The sequence below is a fragment of the Oncorhynchus kisutch genome, linkage group LG9, assembly GCF_002021735.2.
Source record: "Oncorhynchus kisutch isolate 150728-3 linkage group LG9, Okis_V2, whole genome shotgun sequence".
Taxonomy (NCBI): domain Eukaryota; kingdom Metazoa; phylum Chordata; class Actinopteri; order Salmoniformes; family Salmonidae; genus Oncorhynchus; species Oncorhynchus kisutch.
In genome coordinates this window covers 27384103-27403795 of record NC_034182.2, presented here as the reverse complement: position 1 = coordinate 27403795, position 19693 = coordinate 27384103, and the positions used below count along the sequence as shown (strand labels likewise).

Here is a 19693-nt window from a genome sequence, read left to right as displayed (position 1 = left end):
TGCAGTAGAGTTTGTACAGTATCCACTGTCCACTTACAATCTTGTCCGGTGGAGGTGTGCTGGCGATGTAGCACTTGACCTCTCCTCTCTCCCCCCTCACTGCATACTGAACAGGCTCACTGGAGATGATGGGGGGACCTGGATAGAAAGAGAGAGAGAGAAAGAGAGACAAAGTGTGAGGGAGTGGATATTCCATATTATAAACTGGGTGGTTCGAGCCCTGAATGCTGATTGGCTGTCGGCTGTGATATATCAGACCAAAGGGTATGACAAAACACTTATTTTTACTGGTCTAATTACATTGGTAACCAGTATATAATAGCAATAAGGCACCTCGGGGTTTGTGGTATATGGCCAAATATACCACAGCTACGGGCTGTGTCCAGGTTCTCTGTGCATAAGAACAGCCCTTAGCCATGGTATATTGGCCATATACCACACCCCTCTCTGGCCTTACTGCTTAATAGTACTTATTATCCTTTGAACCCTTTGAAGAACCCTTTTGGGTTCCATGTGGAACCCTTTTTTCTGAAAGGGCACTGTTGTGTGTGACCTTTGGTGTTACGTACCGTTGACAGTAAGAGTGACTTCTGTCTCTCCCACTCCGATCCTGGGGACGATGGCCTTACACACGTACTGCCCAGCGTCCGCCTGGCTCACTGACTTCAGGAGCAGCTGGTTGTTATTACTAAGGACCTGTAAGGGATGGAGAGATAGAGGGAATCAGGGACAAGCAGAGAGAGAGAGATGAACAAAAGAAAAGGGGAGTGCGATGATGTGGCCTGACATCATTCTACTTTCCTTCAGGGGTAAAATATGATAAAAGAGGAAGACTTGAGAAAGAAGAAATGAGAGATAAAACGCAGGTTGGCATTTATTGGGATGACTCACGTACTGGAGGCAGCTCTGCAGAGTGGTTACTAGCTGGCACAGCCACAAAGTCAAACCTAACCCTAACCTTAACTACACTGCTAACCGTAATACCTAACCCTAGTCTTGTGTTGCCATACCTACAAAATCACATTGTTGTCACACCCCCCCTTGGAGGTCTGGAGAATTTTGTATTGCAAACACTTTTTGATTGGATGTTGCTTTTCAAGAATCAAACTTCTTCCATTTAAGAATGATGGAGGCCACTTTATTCTTGGGGACCTTCAATGTGTAGACATTTTTTGGTAGCCTTTCTCAGATCTGTGACTCAACACAATCCTTTCTACGGACAATTCCTTCGACCTCATTGCTTGGTCTTTGCTCTGACGTGCACTGTCAACTGTGGGACATTATATAGACAGGTGTGTGATTTTCCAAATCATGTCCAATCAATTGAATTTACCACAGGTCTACTCCAGTCAAATTGTAGAAACATCTCAAGGATGATCAATGGAAACAGGATGTACCCGAGTTAAATGTCAATCTCACAGCAAAGGGTCTGAATAATTATGTAAATAAGGTATTTCTGTTTATGAATTTTTGCAAAAATGTCTAAAAACCTGTTTTTGCTTTGTCATGGGGTATTGTGTGTAGATTGCTGAGTTATTTATTTATTTTTTACAATAAGGCTGTAATGTAACAACATGTGGAAAAAGTCAAGGGGTCTGAATACTTTCCAAAGGCACTTTATGTGTAGGCCTACCTATGTTGGAAAATGTTGTATCCAAAAATACAGTTAAACATCACACACAATGTATAAACCTATTCCAATTGGAGCAGGCCAACCCTGCTGGAGGTAGCTGGGTGAGCAGGGTTCTGTTACAGCCCAGCAATAACCCACCAGATTCTGGGCTGGAATAGAAGTCTGCTCACCCATTAGATCAAGGATCAGTGGAGCAAGGTGTCCATAGCTGGTATGGTATTTTTTGTGTTCACCTGAAATGATGCTTTAATAATTATAAAATACTTGTTACTACTCAATTATCTATTGTTGTTTAGACTAAGGTGCCTAATCTTTACATACGAGTTATCTTATTTGTACATGTTGAAGTGTTGATTCTTTGAAGTGAAGCGTTTAAACTTGTTTAAATTGTTAAACAACATTTTGTAAATTAACTAGTGTCAATGTTAAGTTGCCCTTTCCTGCAGTCAATTACCAAAAGTGTCCTCTTTGACCTCATGAGTGGAATGATATTAATATTTTAAATAATTTCACAATTATTGTCAAACAGTTTTGTTACATTTCAGTCTTCTGTGATGTACAGTATCTCAAGAGGAATATTGGTATGCAAACTCAAAATTGAATACACTTCAACTCTATATCTGACATGATACAGGTGTCTCCTTTTTTAAAAGCCCATAACCATGTGTGTGAGTTGTATACTTTTGTAGGTTTGTTTAAGACTACCAAGAATCATCCCTCTGTGTGACCCTGATTTAGCCCACTGCAATAAAAAGGTTAATCATGTTATCAAAATCCTGCTATAAAGAGGGGTTCTTTCTCTAATGTGTCTCTGTTTCTGTGTTGTATACTCAAATGAACATTTCCTTTTTCTCTAGTCGAAGGCTCTCCAATCAGTTTTATTTCATTGTCCCTCTCTCAGTATATCAGCTATGTGAATCCACTTGGCAGCTTATCACATGGCAGGCATCACCAACATAGACCTACAGTAGGACGTTCTTTTGTTTCTTTCATTTTAGCAATGTTGCTTGCAAATTGATTGCAGTTTCCCCCCATAGATAGACAGAACACGGTGGCTCTATGTAATCACTGACCCTGCATAAGCTAGCGACTGGGCTAACCTTTTAGGTCAACAATATGCTGTTTTTATGAACATTTTGCTGGCTTTATAATCGCCAGAGAAGTTAGTTATATCTAGGTAGCTTACAAGGTTAGCTGACTTTTCCAAAAAACGAACCTCATTGTGGCTAGCTACGTCTTGTCCCTTTATGCTAGCCTTTACAGACACATATCACTTCAGAAACTTCCAAATTAAAAACATGGATATGGTCAGTGTTGTAGACAATTTCTACCCTTTTGCAGCAGCTTTAGCTCATCTCAAAATAACATTGAAATGCTGTGAAAACCAGAGTGCTGCAAACATTCTAAAATGTTTTGTTTGTTTAAATGTTTTGTCCTCACGCACTGTTGCCCCTACGGCACTAATCTGGGGGGCACCTTTGGAGCTCCGCCCAAACAAGGCATTTGATTGGTATGGCGTGTTGCGCGTTAGCTGATTTCCTCCATGGAACTTCCCCAGGCTTCCCGCCCAGTCTCCCTATTTAAGGGAAGCCTGTTTCGGGACGAGGCTAGCCTAACCTTAACTTTAAAGCAAAACCAAAAAGCGCATTTTCACCCCATGAATTTTACGATATAGACATTTTTTACTTTGCAGCTGGCCCATCTTGCGGAAATTGCTCAGTTCTGCCTCCAAGGCAAGATTCATGACAATAAACGTCAACCTGCTCGAAAAACAGGCAGAGGTGAAGAAGGACGGGATAAAATAGAGAGGGGGACTATAAAAAGATAGAAAGAGATTAGGATGGGAGAGAGAAATGGACACTGAAGGAATGAAAAATTGAATAAAATAGAGACAGAAAAGTGAAGAAGTGAGAGAGAGAGAGACAGATGGAGGAGAGAAGCGGGGGAATCAGGAAAAAGCCAAGAGAAAGAGAGAGATGAACAGAGCAGAACAGAACATAAATAATAGAGAGACAAAGGATAGAAGAGAGGGAGACGATAAAGATACAGACAGCAAAAGAAAGGTGGAAAGTGGGGCCTCCTGAGTGGCGCAGCGGCCCAAGGCACTGCATGACCGCGAGTCTCATAGTGTGGCAGGGGGGGGGGGGGGGGTTTACTTGGCTCATCGTGCTCTAGCGACTCCTTGTGGGGGGCCGGGCACCTGCAGGCTGACCTCAATCAGCAGTTGAACAGTGTTTTCTCTGACACATTGTTACGGCTGGCTTCTGGGTTAAGCGGCCAGGTGTTAGGAGCACGGTTTGGAGGGTCATGTTTCGGAGGACACGTGACTCAACCTTTGCGCGTCTCCCAAGCCCGTTGGAGAGTTGCAGCGATGAGACAAAATCGCAATTTAATATCACAAAATTGGGGAGAAAAAGGAGGAGAGCGGAGGAGTTAGAGAGCGAGCTGGTTCTCACCATGTTGGAGCCCTTCTTCGTCCAGGTGAGGGTGAGAGGAGGGTTGCCAGCCCATTTGCAGTTCAGAGTGACATCAGAGTCTATGTCCACGGTCACTGGCCTAGGCTCCACTACCAGGATAGGACCAACTGGAAAGAGAGAGAGCGAGAGAGAGAACATTCGCCTTTACTTAACCAAGTCGGCTAAGATAACAAATTCAAACACAATACAAAACCGACTTGCTACAGGGAGAAAGCGAGAGATCGAGAGAGAGGGTATAGATGATTAGGTTTAGGAGATAGGGGTACAGAATGAGGGGAGATTGAGATCGAGTCAGGGGTGAAAGTAGATGTAATTTCTTAACGGTAAGGACATCCTGTGTGTGCACGTGCATAATCATGGAATTACATATAGAATCCCTATTAATTCAACAGGATCTCTGTGTGCCGATTCGTAAAGGTTTGTCATGTAACTTTCAAAATGTATTACCTTTTGTTGTGGCATAAACACAACCAGTCATGATGTTTTCATCAGATTGTCAAACGATCACGTCAAAGGGCTCCTTTAGTGGGCTCCTTTACTAGTCTACCTGCGCAAGTTCACCCACTCGCAACATATTTCCAGTCTTCAAACAGTGGTGAATGGAAAGAGACATCTTTTTTTTACGTAAAACACCACAAAGAGTAAAGACATTTTGGCAATTGTCATGAATCCAGAATTGATGCATCCACTGCCGGCCATTCATCTCTGCCTTGGCAAAACATCAGTGTTCTCGTCGAACCACATCGCATATAGGAGCGTAGGCTATACCACTCGTTTTCAAGTCCATTCGCTCATTTTTCATGCCTCTGACATCCGGTAGCCTAAAGATAAATAATGGTGTAATAGCCTACAGTTTCCTTGAAATGTTACCGATACGGCGTACCCCCACTATTTATTTTACCGGGACGCCGTACCGGACCGCACCACATCACTTTCACCCCTGACAGAGTATTTGCCAGCCATGGCGGTTCAGAGACTCACAGTGCACATCGACCAGGATGCTGACGTTGGTTTTACCCACAGCATTGAACACTGAGCAGGACACAGGCTCTGTGAAGAAGGAGTGGTCCGCCTTGGTGGTGAACACACTCTCCCTGGCCCCCTGCAGGATCACTCCACCCTTAGCCCACCTGAGAAAGAACACACATGAATGTATGAATAAACATGCACTGCCAGAGCTGTGGGTTCGATCCCCGCATTGGCCAAACACTTTGCTCACAAGGAAAAACACACGAAACCCAGATAAACACAACGATCCAGATAGATGCACGGCTAGAGAGACAGGTGGACATATAGATAGACAGAAAGATCAACAGATCTATAGAAGTCGACGGAGGTATACAGTACATACATGTATCCCATGATAGGAGGGTTGGCGGAGGCAGCGCAGGTGAAGGTGACTCTGTCCCCCTCTAAGACGGAGCGGGGCTCGATGGACAGGGTCACCATGGGGGGGTCTGGGGGAGAGGGCAGGGAATCTCTAAGTCACTCCGATACATCAGCGAATAAGCAAATTATAAAGAGAAGGAGGGAGTGGTGGGAGAGCAGAGAGAGCCGACGGAAAAAGAGAGAACCCCCTCATGGTTCCTGGGCAGTGATCTAAGTGTGCTTCCTGGTTGTCACTAGACACTGTTGTACTTAAATAAGCTCAGATATTCAGTCGTACAGTAAATAGTGAATATATGTAAAGCTAAAGGGATGGTTGTGAACAAGTCGCTGCGGTGTACATTGAGGGTGACTTACGGTGTACGTTGAGGGTGACTTACGGTGTACGTTGAGGGTGACGGTGGTGTGTTTCCCAGTGGGGATAGCCAGGTTGCTGGCCACACAGCTGTAGTTCCTCCCTGTGTCTGTGTCCACTGGGTGGATGGGCAGGAAGCTGTGGGTCGTCACCCTCTTCCTGTCTGGGAGCACCTCCTGAGGGAGAGAGAAGAGAGAAGAGAGAAGAAGAAGGAAGACAAGACAGCCAATAGAAGGATGAGAAAGAGTATAAGTGAAACATGATTGAGTGTGTGTCTGTGTTTGTGTTGTAATACAAGGTGCATGTGTGTGTAGATGCATTTTTAATTGACTCACGGTGGTGCTGACTGCTCCATCTACGGGGAGCCCGTCTTTTTGCCACTCTATCATGGCAGGGGGCTTGGCCCCACGGGACACACAACTCAGGTTATAGTGGTCGCCTGCATTCAACAGCACCTCAGGGGCCCCGTCGATCACTGGGTCATCTGGAGGGACTGGACACCGGGCAGGGGGGTTACGCGCGCACGCACACACACACACACACACACACACACACACACACACACACACACACACACACACACACACACACACACACACACACACACACACACACACACACACACACATACGGGAGGTACATACACACACACACATTTGCTGTATCTTACTGAGGACAGTGAGTTTGGCTCTTCTAGAACGTAGCGCAGCGTCTGGGGCCTGACACTCGTACAGGGAGTCATCAGACAGCTCAGCTGAGATAATCTCCAGGTTATACTGGCCAAGCTCCTGCACCCGCATCACACGGTACCTCGGCCAGGCTGGGGGGGGGGGAAGGGAGAGAGAGTCAGACATGTAGGGACAACCAGTGGAGGCTGGTTGAATGATAAATGGGAGGGAAAGGCTTGTTTGGAATGTACTGAATGTAATAATAGCTAACCAAAAACACCTGTGCATAATCCCTAATGCAAATGCACACAACCATGCACATATTTACATCTCTCTCTGTCTGTCGCTCTCTCTTTCTCACTCGCTCGCTCTCGCTGTCTTTCACAGTTCCAGTGGTGCTATACATTCTCCCCAGTAGATGGCAGCCATGCTCTCTTTCTCCAGCCAGGGAAGAAATGCATGCATTTATGACAATGACATTTTATAGAGGACTCCAAACGGACAGAAATGCTGGTGCAGATTTCATGTCCTCTCTCTCCCATACATAAATTCCATCTGAATCTCTCTGTCACTGTAGCATGTACTGTATGCTTCAAATTAGCTTGCCCTCCCTAACCTTGTGTGTCCTTGTACGTGGCATTGCATGTGTGTCTGTGCGTTGTCTATGGGTGTATTAGCATGTGAAATGTCAAACGAGCGAAAGCGTATGAAAGGGAGAGATAAAGGGAGAGGGAGAGAGAGCAAGGGTAAGAGGGTCTGCTAAATGACTAAAATGGAGAAGGAGCGAGGGAGCGAAGCAGGGAGAAAGCGAGAGAGGGAGCGAGGGAGAGAGGCAGGGTGCGGGCGAGAGAGCGAGGGAGAGAGGCAGGGAGAGGGAGCGTGTGTATAAGGGAACCAGTGTTCATTCACATGTTTCTATTTAAAAGCTTTGGCTTGAAGCACTGAACCATTACAGTAACAATGTGATTAAAAGAGACGGAGAGAGAGAGAGAGAGAGAGAGAGAGAGAGAGAGAGAGAGAGAGAGAGAGAGAGAGAGAGAGAGAGAGAGAGAGAGAGAGAGAGAGAGAGGGGGGAATGGTGAGGGGACAGACGAACAGGACGGGGTGAGAAAGCAGCAGAGGAAAGTAGGGAGGGAGAGAAAGAAGGAGAGAGGGTTTGAGAGAGAGCAGAGGCAAAGAGAGAGGAGAGTGTGAAGGAGAGGAAGAGAGCGGCAGAGGGGGGAGAGAGGGAGGGAGAATGATAGAGGGGTTGAGCATGAACAGAGGAGAGAGGGAGAGAGAGGGAGGAACAGGCAATCAAGCAGGGAGAGAAGGCTACAAAGAAAGAGAGAGGAAAGAGGGCAGAAGTGTGGCATGAAAGATAGAATAACAAGCCTTTATTGTACAAGTAGGAGAGAGAGAATATGAAATCAAATAAAATGTTATTGGTCGCATACACATATTTAGCAGATGTGCTTGTGAAATACTCGTGTTCCTAGCTCCAACAGTGCAGTAGTATCACATTCACAACAATGCACACAAATCTAAAAGTAAAATCTAAATGGAATTACGAAATATAGAAATATTAAGACAAGCAATGTCGGGGTCCAGATTATAAATATACAGTATATATATACTGAACAAAGTATAAATGCAACATGCAACAATTTCAACAATTTTACTGAGTTACAGTTCATTTAAGAAAATCAGTCAATTAAAATAAATTCATTAGATTTCACATGACTGGGCAGGGGTGCAGCCATGGGTGGGCCTGGGAGGGCAAAGGCCCACCCGCTTGGGAGCCAGGAAGGTATTATGGTGTTGAAGGCTGAGCTGTAGTCAATGAACAGCGTTCTTACATAGGTATTAATCTTGTCCAGATGGGATAGGACAGTGTGCAGTGTGATGGCGATTGCATCATCCGTGGATCTATTGGGGAAGTATGCATATCGAAGTGGGTCTAGGATGTCGAGTAAGGTGCAGGTGATATGATCCTTAACTAGTCTCTCAAAGTTCTTCATGACAGAAGTGTCATTTATAGTCATTTAATTCAGTTACCTTTGCTTTCTTGGGTACAGGGACAATGGTGGACATCTTGAAGCAAGATGGGGACAGCGGACTGGGATAGGGAGAGATTGAATACGTCCGTAAACACTCCAGCCAGCTGGTCTGCGCATGCTCTGAGTACGCGGCTAGAGATGCAGTCCTGGCCGGCAGCATTGCGAGGGTTAACACGCTTAAATGTCTGACTCACATCGGAGAATGAGAGCTCACAGTCCTTGGGAGAGGCCCTTGTTGGAGGCACTGTAATATCCTCAAAGCGGGCGAAGAAGATGTTAAGCTTGTCCGGAAGCCAGACTTCTGTGTCAGGGACGTGGCTGGTTTTCCCTTTATAATCCGTGATTGTCTGGAGTCCCTGCCACATACTGTACGTCTCTTGACTGAGCCTTTGAATGACTTTGTCTCTGTACTGATGTTTTGCCTGTTTGATTGCCTTACAGAGGGCATAACTAGACTGTTTGTATTCGATCACATTCCCAGTCACCTTGCCGTGGTTAAATGTGGTGGTTTGCGCTTTCAGTTTTGAACGAATGCTGCCATCTATCCACATTTTGGGGTTTGGAAAGGTTTTAATCGTCACAGTGGGAACAAAATCCCCTATACACTTCCTGATGAACTCAGTCACTGTGTCAGTGCATACGTCAATGTTATTCTCAGAGGCAACCCGAAACATATCCTAGTCCGCGTGATCAAAACAGTCTTGAAGCATGGATTCCGATTGGTCAGACCAGCGCTGAATAGACCTTAGCATGGATACTTCCTGTTTGAGTTTCTGCTTATAGGAAGGGAGAAGTCGTGCTCTGATTTGCCGAAGGAAGGGTGGGGGAGGGCCTTGTAGCTATCTCGGAAGGGAGAGTAACAATGGTTGAGAGTTTTTGAAGTGTGAGTACTGCAGGCGATGTGTTGATAGAACTTCGGTAGTGTTTTCCTTAGATTTGCTTTAGTCCCAAGCTATAATAAATACAGCCTCATATTGGCCATTTCCAATTTGCACAAGGTCCAGTGTAGTTCCCTGAGAGCCATCGGGGTATCGTCTTGAGGTGGAATATACACGGCTGTGACGCTAACCAAAGAAAATTCTCTAGGGAGGTAATGGGGTCGACATTTGATTGTGAGGTAGTTCTAGGTTATGTGAACAAAAGGACATGAGTTCCTGTACGTTACCAAAATCACACCATGAGTAGTTCAAATCAAATCAAATCAAATCAAATTTATTTGTCACATACACATGGTTAGCAGATGTTAATGCGAGTGTAGCGAAATGCTTGTGCTTCTAGTTCCAACAATGCAGTAATAACGAACAAGTAATCTAACTAACAATTCCCAAAAAAACTACTGTCTTATACACAGTGTAAGGGGATAAAGAATATGTACATAAGGATATATGAATGAGTGATGGTACAGAGCAGCATAGGCAAGATACAGTAGATGATATCGAGTACAGTATATACATATGAGATGAGTATGTAAACCAAGTGGCATAGTTAAAGTGGCTAGTGATACATGTATTACATAAGGATGCAGTCGATGATATAGAGTACAGTATCTACGTATGCATATGAGATGAATAATGTAGGGTAAGTAACATTATATAAGGTAGCATTGTTTAAAGTGGCTAGGGATATATTTACATCATTTCCCATCAATTCCCATGATTAAAGTGGCTGGAGTAGAGTCAGTGGCATTGACAGTGTGTTGGCAGTAGCCACTCAATGTTAGTGGTGGCTGTTTAACAGTCTGATGGCCTTGAGATAGAAGCTGTTTTTCAGTCTCTCGGTCCCAGCTTTGATGCACCTGTACTGACCTCGCCTTCTGGATGACAGCGGGGTGAACAGGCAGTGGCTCGGGTGGTTGATGTCCTTGATGATCTTTATGGCCTTCCTGTAGCATCGGGTGGTGTAGGTGTCCTGGAGGGCAGGTAGTTTGCCCCCGGTGATGCGTTGTGCAGACCTCACTACCCTCTGGAGAGCCTTACGGTTGAGGGCGGTGCAGTTGCCATACCAGGCGGTGATACAGCCCGCCAGGATGCTCTCGATTGTGCATCTGTAGAAGTTTGTGAGTGCTTTTGGTGACAAGCCGAATTTCTTCAGCCTCCTGAGGTTGAAGAGGCGCTGCTGCGCCTTCTTCACGATGCTGTCTGTGTGAGTGGACCAATTCAGTTTGTCTGTGATGTGTATGCCGAGGAACTTAAAACTTGCTACCCTCTCCACTACTGTTCCATCGATGTGGATGGGGGGGTGTTCCCTCTGCTGTTTCCTGAAGTCCACAATCATCTCCTTAGTTTTGTTGACGTTGAGTGTGAGGTTATTTTCCTGACACCACACTCCGAGGGCCCTCACCTCCTCCCTGTAGGCCGTCTCGTCGTTGTTGGTAATCAAGCCTACCACTGTTGTGTCGTCCGCAAACTTGATGATTGAGTTGGAGGCGTGCGTGGCCACGCAGTCGTGGGTGAACAGGGAGTACAGGAGAGGGCTCAGAACGCACCCTTGTGGGGCCCCAGTGTTGAGGATCAGCGGGGAGGAGATGTTGTTGCCTACCCTCACCACCTGGGGGCGGCCCGTCAGGAAGTCCAGTACCCAGTTGCACAGGGCGGGGTCGAGACCCAGGGTCTCGAGCTTGATGACGAGCTTGGAGGGTACTATGGTGTTGAATGCCGAGCTGTAGTCGATGAACAGCATTCTCACATAGGTATTCCTCTTGTCCAGATGGGTTAGGGCAGTGTGCAGTGTGGTTGAGATTGCATCGTCTGTGGACCTATTTGGGCGGTAAGCAAATTGGAGTGGGTCAAGGGTGTCAGGTAGGGTGGAGGTGATATGGTCCTTGACTAGTCTCTCAAAGCACTTCATGATGACGGATGTGAGTGCTACGGGGCGGTAGTCGTTTAGCTCAGTTACCTTAGCTTTCTTGGGAACAGGAACAATGGTGGCCCTCTTGAAGCATGTGGGAACAGCAGACTGGTATAGGGATTGGTTGAATATGTCCGTAAACACACCGGCCAGCTGGTCTGCGCATGCTCTGAGGGCGCGGCTGGGGATGCCGTCTGGGCCTGCAGCCTTGCGAGGGTTAACACGTTTAAATGTCTTACTCACTTCGGCTGCAGTGAAGGAGAGACCGCATGTTTTCGTTGCAGGCCGTGTCAGTGGCACTGTATTGTCCTCAAAGCGGGCAAAAAAGTTGTTTAGTCTGCCTGGGAGCAAGACATCCTGGTCCGTGACTGGGCTGGGTTTCTTCCTGTAGTCCGTGATTGACTGTAGACCCTGCCACATGCCTCTTGTGTCTGAGCCGTTGAATTGAGATTCTACTTTGTCTCTGTACTGGCGCTTAGCTTGTTTGATAGCCTTGCGGAGGGAATAGCTGCGCTGTTTGTATTCAGTCATGTTACCAGACACCTTGCCCTGATTAAAAGCAGTGGTTCGCGCCTTCAGTTCCACACGAATGCTGCCATCAATCCACGGTTTCTGGTTGGGGAATGTTTTAATCGTTGCTATGGGAACGACATCTTCAACGCACGTTCTAATGAACTCGCACACCGAATCAGCGTATTCGTCAATGTTGTTGGCTGACGCAATACGAAACATCTCCCAGTCCACGTGATGGAAGCAGTCTTGGAGTGTGGAGTCAGCTTGGTCGGACCAGCGTTGGACAGACCTCAGCGTGGGAGCTTCTTGTTTTAGTTTCTGTCTGTAGGCAGGGATCAACAAAATGGAGTCGTGGTCAGCTTTTCCGAAAGGGGGGCGGGGCAGGGCCTTATATGCGTCGCGGAAGTTAGAGTAACAATGATCCAGGGTCTTTCCACCCCTGGTTGCGCAATCGATATGCTGATAAAATTTAGGGAGTCTTGTTTTCAGATTAGCCTTGTTAAAATCCCCAGCTACAATGAATGCAGCCTCCGGATAAATCGTTTCCAGTTTGCAGAGAGTTAAATAAAGTTCGTTCAGAGCCATCGATGTGTCTGCTTGGGGGGGGATATATACGGCTGTGATTATAATCGAAGAGAATTCTCTTGGTAGATAATGCGGTCTACATTTGATTGTGAGGAATTCTAAATCAGGTGAACAGAAGGATTTGAGTTCCTGTATGTTTCTTTCATCACACCATGTCACGTTGGCCATAAGGCATACGCCCCCGCCCCTCTTCTTACCAGAAAGATGTTCGTTTCTGTCCGCGCGATGCGTGGAGAAACCCGCTGGCTGCACCGCTTCGGATTGCGTCTCTCCGGTGAGCCACGTTTCCGTGAAGCAAAGAACATTACAGTCTCTGATGTCCCTCTGGAATGCTACCCTTGCTCGGATTTCATCAACCTTGTTGTCAAGAGACTGGACATTGGCAAGAAGAATGCTAGGGAGTGGTGCACGATGTGCCCGTCTCCGGAGTCTGACCAGAAGACCGCTTCGTTTCCCTCTTTTTCTTAGTCGTTTTTTTGGGTCGCTGCATGGGAACCATCCCGTGGCGCTGGTTGTAAAGGCAGAACACAGGATCCGCATCGCGAAAAACATATTCTTGGTCGTACTGGTGGTGACGCTGATCTTATATTCAGTAGTTCTTCTCGGCTGTATGTGATGAAACCTAAGATGACCTGGGGTACTAGTGTAAGAAATAACACGTAAAAAAACAAAAAACTGCATAGTTTCCTAGGAACGCAAAGCGAGGCGGCCATCTCTGTCGGCGCCGGAAGTGGTGTGTATAATGTGTATAATACAGATATATAGGTATAGAGAGAGATGGATAGATAGAGAGAGCGCCAGGACCACAAATACAAATTCCATCTAGACACTGTTGCCCGAGAGCACACAAAAAACTATACATACCTCGGCCTAAACATCAGCACCACAGGTAATTCCACAAAGCTGTGAACGATCTGAGAGACAAGGCAAGAAGGGCCTTCTTTGCCATCAAAAGGAACATAAAATTCGACATCCCAATCTGGCAAGAAATACTTGAATCAGTTATAGAACCCATTGCCCTTTATGGTTGTGAGGTCTGGGGTCCGCTCACCAGCCAAGAATCCACAAAATGGGACAAACACATAATTTTAAATCAGCATGCAGAATTCTGCAAAAACATCCTCTGTGCACATCAAAGAATGCATGCAGAGCAGAATTAGGTCGACACTCGCTAATTATCAAAATCCAGAAAAGAGTCATTAAATTCTACAACCACCAAAAAGGAAGAGATTCCAAAACCTTCCATAACAAAGTCATCACCTAATATACATAGAGATAAACCTAAGAGATGAACCCTAAGCAAGCTGTTCCTGGGACTCTGTTCACAAACACAAACAGACCCCACAGAGCCCCAGGACAGCAACACGATTAGACCCAACCAAATCACCAGAAAACAAAAAGATAATTACTTGACACATCGGAAAGAATTAACCAAAAAACTGAGCAAACTGGAATGCTATTTGGCCCTAAACAGAGAATACACAGTGTCCGAATACCTGACCACCGTGACTGTCCCAAAATTAAGGAAAGCTTAGACAATGTACAGACTCAGTGAGCATAGCCTTGCTATTGAGAAAGGCCACCATAGGCAGACCTGGCTCTCAAGAGAAGACAGGCTATGTGCACACTGCCCACAAAATGAGGTGGAAACTGAGCTGCACTTCCTAACCTCCTGCCAAATGTATGACCATATTAAAGACACATATTTCCCTCAGATTACACAGACCCACAAAGAATTCAAAAACAAATCCACTTTTGATAAACTCCCATATATATTTGGTGAAATACCAGTGTGCCATCACAGCAGCAATATTTGTGACCTGTTGCCACAAGAAAAGGGCAACCAGTGAAGAACAAACACCATTGTAAATACAACCCATATTTATATTTATTTATTTTCCCTTTTGTACTTGAACTATTTGCACATCGTTACAACACTGTACATATGTTTCTGATGCCAATAAAGCCCTTGGAATTGAATTGAGAGCCTGATATTGAAAGACACAGAGAGACCGAAAGACACAGACACAGAGAGACAGATACAGATAGAAAAACACAGAGACAGACACAAAGAGACAGACAGAGAAACAGACACAGAGAGACAGACACAGTGAAACAGACACAAAGAGACAGACACAGAGACATACACAGAGAGACAAACACAGAGAGACAGACACAGAGAGACAGAAACAGAGAGACAGACACAGAGAGACAGACACAGAGAGACAGACACAGGGAAACAGACACAGGGAGACAGACAAAAAGAGACAGACACAGGGAGACAGACAAAGAGAGACAGACACAGGGAGACAGACAAAGAGAGACAGACACAGAGAGACAGACAAAGAGAGACAAAAATAGAGGCTTTTTCAGGAAGGCAACTAGACTGGGTTTCGGGTGTTGGGTTTCGGGTGTTGTTTTGACTTGGGAGGTGTTAGAGTTGTACTAGTCTCACCCCTGAGGTCCTCTCCGATGCCCAGGGCCAGTCCATCCTTGGTCCACTGCACAATACCTGAGTAGTTAAACACAACACAGGACAGAATCACCCTCTGGCCCCGCACAACCGACTGGTCCGCTGGCTCCTGGGAGAAACGCGCTGTCCACACTGGGGTAGGAGAAGGAGGGAGGGGGAGAGAGAGGCAGAGAGAGGGAGAGAGATGGGTAGAGAGAGAAAGAGAGAGAGAGAGAGAGAGAGAGAGAGGGAGGAAGAGAGAGAAAAAAAGAGAAGAGTGCATAAACATGGTTACAAACATCATGTGTTAATGTTACATACACAGCTGTGTTGTTGTTACAGTATATACAAACAGCGTCATTATACACAAACTGAGAATTAATATATAAATTGTAGAAGCCAAAGAGGAGCATTTCACTCATTGGAGTTTTTGTGGTAATATGAGACAGCCTACATTCTTCTTAATCTACAATGATCTACAATTTCAGATGGTGTGTTTGATATCGTCTCTCTTTCTCCTTCAACAGAAGACAGAGATAACAAGTTGGAGATGTAGAGGGAGTGCATTAAGATAAAGAAAGATGGAAAGGGATTGAGGGAAAAGTGAGAAAAATAATTGAACAATGGAGGGAGAGAGAGAGGTTGTGAGTCTTGAGCTGAGTCAGGAGGAAAAGAGAGGGGAAAGAGAGGAGAAGAGAGGAGAAGGGAGGAGAAGAGAGGAGAAGAGAGGAGAAGGGAGGAGAAGGGAGGAGAGGGGAGGAGAGGGGAAAGAGAGGAGAAGGGAGGAGAAGGGAGGAGAAGAGAGGGGAAGGGAGGAGAAAAGAGGGGAAAGAGAGGGGGAAAGAGAGGAGAAGAGAGGAGAAGGGAGGAGAAGGGAGGAGAAGAGAGGGGAAAGACAGGGGAAAGAGAGGGGAAAGAGAGGGGAAAGAGGGGAGAAGAGAGGAGAAGGGAGGAGAAGAGAGGGGAAAGAGAGGAGAAGGGAGGAGAAGAAAGGGGAAAGAGAGGGGAAAGAGAGAAGGGAGGAGAAGAGAGGGGAAAGAGAGGGGAAAGAGAGGAGAAGGGAGGAGAAGAGAGGAGAAGAGAGGTGAAAGAAAGGAGAAGGGAGGAGAAGAGAGGAGAAGAGAGGGGAAAGAGAGGGGAAAGAGAGGGGAAAGAGAGGGGAAGGGAGGAGAAGAGGAGAAGGGAGGAGAAGAGAGGGGAAAGAGAGGAGAAGGGAGGAGAAGAGAGGAGAAGGGAGGAGAAGAGAGGAGAAGAGAGGGGAAAGAGAGGGGAAAGAGAGGACAAGGGAGGAGAAGAGAGGGGAAAGAGAGGGGAAGGGAGGAGAAGAGAGGGGAAAGAGAGGGGAAAGAGAGGAGAAAGGGAGGAGAAGAGAGGGGAAATAGAGGAGAAAAGAGGGGAAAGAGAGGGGGAAAGAGAGGAGAAGAGAGGAGAAGGGAGGAGAAGAGAGGAGACGAGAGGGGAAAGAGAGAAGGGAGGAGAAGAGAGGGGAAAGAGAGGGGAAAGAGAGGGGAAGGGAGGAGAAGAGAGGGGAAAGAGAGGGGAAAGAGAGGGGAAGGGAGAAGAAGAGAGGGGAAAGAGAGGGGAAAGAGAGGAGAAGGGAGGAGAAGAGAGGGGAAAGAGAGGAGAAAAGAGGGGAAAGAGAGGAGGAAAGAGAGGAGAAGAGAGGAGAAGGGAGGAGAAGAGAGGAGACGAGAGGGGAAAGAGAGGAGAAGGGAAAGACAGGGGAAAGAGAGGGGAAAGAGGGGAGAAGAGAGGAGAAGGGAGGAGAAGAGAGGGGAAAGAGAGGGGAAAGAGAGGAGAAGGGAGGAGAAGAGAGGGGAAAGAGAGGGGAAAGAGAGGAGAAGGGAGGAGAAGAGAGGGGAAAGAGAGGGGAAAGAGAGGAGAAGGGAAAGAGAGGGGAAAGAGAGGAGAAGAGAGGGGAAAGAGAGGGGAAAGAGGGGAGAAGAGAGGAGAAGGGAGGAGAAGAGAGGGGAAAGAGAGGAGAAGGGAGGAGAAGAAAGGGGAAAGAGAGGGGAAAGAGAGGAGAAGAGAGGGGAAAGAGAGGGGAAAGAGAGGAGAAGAGAGGGGAAAGAGAGGAGAAGGGAGGAGAAGAGAGGAGAAGAGAGGGGAAAGAGAGGACAAGGGAGGAGAAGAGAGGGGAAAGAGAGGGGAAAGAGAGGGGAAGGGAGGAGAAGAGAGGGGAAAGAGAGGGGAAAGAGAGGGGAAGGGAGGGGAAGAGAGGGGAAAGAGAGGATAAGGGAGGAGAGAGAGGGGAAAGAGAGGGGAAGGGAGGAGAAGAGAGCTTCCCTTTTCTTAAACCTCTCTTTCTATCTTTGTCTCTCTCTCTTCTCTTCCATCTCTCTCTCTATCTCGTGTCTAACTACAGTACATGTCATTGTCTCTACTCTACAGGGCTGTTCCAGCTCTCGGTTGAGAGCCACCACAGTTCTTTCTGCAGTATAAAACCGTGCCGTATTCATCTGATGAAGTGTTGTGACTGCTTGTCCAATATGAAAAAGGTTTTGTTCCACAGTACACAACACACAGTAAATACGCCGCTCATCAAGACGAAGGCCGTTAAACGATGAGAGAATCCAAGTTGGATTGCGGTTGTTTTCTTTCTCTTCTCGCACTATAATGTTGTTGCTACATGTCCTCGTAAACAATGAAAGAATGGCAATCAAAGTCGCATTTCTCCCATTTATTTGTGCTGTTTCTCTCTCTCCCTCTCTCTGAACGTGGATAGCTGTTATAAATGTATACATATGTTGTATATGTCATTTCTTCATACCGCTTTCCTCATAAACAATGAAATAATGACAATCAAGGTCCCACTTCTGTCTCACGTTTCTCTCCCCTTCTCACCCTCTCTCTCTCTCTCTCTGTATGTACTGTATACACACGTTGTATATGTCCTTTCCCATACCGCTTTCAATTTAATTACATTTTTTGTATTTGACCCCCTTTTTCTCCCCAATTTTGTTATATCCAAATGCAATCCAATTACGATCTTGTCTCATCACTGCAACTCCCCAACGGGCTCGGGAGAGGCGAAGGTCGAGTCATGCGTCACCCGAAACATGACCCGCAAAACCGCGCTCTTAAACACCTGCCCACTTAACCCAATGTGTCAGAGGAAACTGTTCAACTGACAACCGAAGTGAGTTGAAGGTGCCCGGCCTGCCACAAGGATTCGCGATGAGCCAAGTAAAGCCCCTCCCGGCCAAACCCTCACCTAACGCTGGGCCAATTGTGCGCCGCCCTATGGGACTCGTGGGCATGGGCGGTTGTGACACAGCCTGGGATCAAACCTGGGCCTGTAGTGAACCTGGGTCTGCGATGCAGTGTTTATTAGGATGCTGCGCCACTCGGTAGGCCAGGCCATATTGTTTTCTATTTCCGTGGTCGTCCTCCTTCTCTAGTGGTTGGAGGGGGTTTAGAGCCACGCTGTCACAACCCATTTATCATATTAAATATCAGCCCTCTAGCTTGGCTATTTCTCTCGCTCTCTCTCTCTCTCTCTCTTACTTCTCCTCCCTCTCTCTCTCTCTGAACCCTCCAGCGTTCCTCTGTAGGTCCCCATCTCTCTCACTTTCTTAACAACTGGCATATGCCTGCTCACCCCCCCCCCCCCTATGACCCAAAGTCTCTCTCTCTAACTCCCTCCATATCGCTCTTTTTTACTATAACCCCCCCAACCTGATTGAATTTGTGTGATTTAAGGAGGTAGCCTACAATATGCCTGATATCATGAAAAACACAGCCATGTATAAATAATGTCCCAGTCAATAAAAATAAAAAAAGCCTTCAGACAGAAACAGAACGTATATTTTCCAAAGAGAGAGTAAAACATCATGTAGATAGATATTATCTACATTTGTAGATCTAGCATAGGCCTACTACAAGTCCATCACAGAAAATAGAAAAAATCAGTGGTCCTAGAATTGAGCCTTGTGGCACACCACGTTAAAGAAAAGACCGCTCCCAAAGTGACAATATCAACGTGATCCACCATTAGTCCAAATATAAGCGATGTGCGATGACCACGAAAACTTCTAAATTAGGACTCCTACCCAGTCAGATTAAATCAACGTAGCTCGCTAGATACGCGATCTAATCTGTTAGCCTCCTCTGACCACTGAGATGAGGCCGTAATGCTATGCTCCAACAACAACTAAGGACTAAACAGCATCAGAGCAGGCAAGGAATCACTCCCGGTCATTTCTCACGGTCATTTAAAACCACAAACAAGATCCACAGTGGGAATGCAGACTACACACTGGGACAACGGGGATGTCAGGCTATTTCAATAGCGTGACAAGGAGAGCACTCAGCAGCTTCCCAGGTAATGCTTACATTAGGGGTACACAAAAAAAATACAGATCCTCGCCCAAATCTGTATGGCCTTTTTGTAGGCCTCTTCTCTGTGTATTTCCATACTACTTGCTCATTTCATTCTTCAATATGTGAGTGTCTGAGCAGGAGAGAACACGTGAAAAAGCTATACAAAGAGAGTAGAGAGAGAGGCAGATGGGAAGAAAGAAAAGACAGGAGAGAGAGAGAGAGAGAGAGAGAGAGAGAGAGAGAGAGAGAGAGAGAGAGAGAGAGAGAGAGAGAGAGACAGAGAGAGAGAAAGAGAGACAGAGAGAGAGACAGAGAGAGAGACAGAGAGACAGAGAGAGACAGAAGAGAGAGAAAGAGAGAGAGAGAGAGAGAGAGAGAGACAGAGAGAGAGACAGAGAGAGAGAAAGAGAGAGAG

General features: G+C 46.4%; 1 protein-coding gene across 2 annotated transcripts in view; it reads right to left on the bottom strand.

Moving 5' to 3' along the window:
- Window positions 1-19693, bottom strand: part of kirrel1a (kirre like nephrin family adhesion molecule 1a) — a 39052-nt gene that overhangs the window by 9147 nt on the left and 10212 nt on the right. For both annotated transcript variants that reach the window (XM_031832279.1, XM_020471512.2), the window contains exons 2-10: window positions 14959-15108; window positions 6522-6671; window positions 6187-6344; window positions 5877-6027; window positions 5462-5567; window positions 5092-5240; window positions 4090-4217; window positions 570-696; window positions 38-138 (exon numbers count right to left, since the gene is read on the bottom strand). In XM_031832279.1, coding sequence (XP_031688139.1) covers window positions 38-138; window positions 570-696; window positions 4090-4217; window positions 5092-5240; window positions 5462-5567; window positions 5877-6027; window positions 6187-6344; window positions 6522-6671; window positions 14959-15108 — 1220 coding nt within the window. The remainder of the gene's footprint in view (window positions 1-37; window positions 139-569; window positions 697-4089; window positions 4218-5091; window positions 5241-5461; window positions 5568-5876; window positions 6028-6186; window positions 6345-6521; window positions 6672-14958; window positions 15109-19693) is intronic.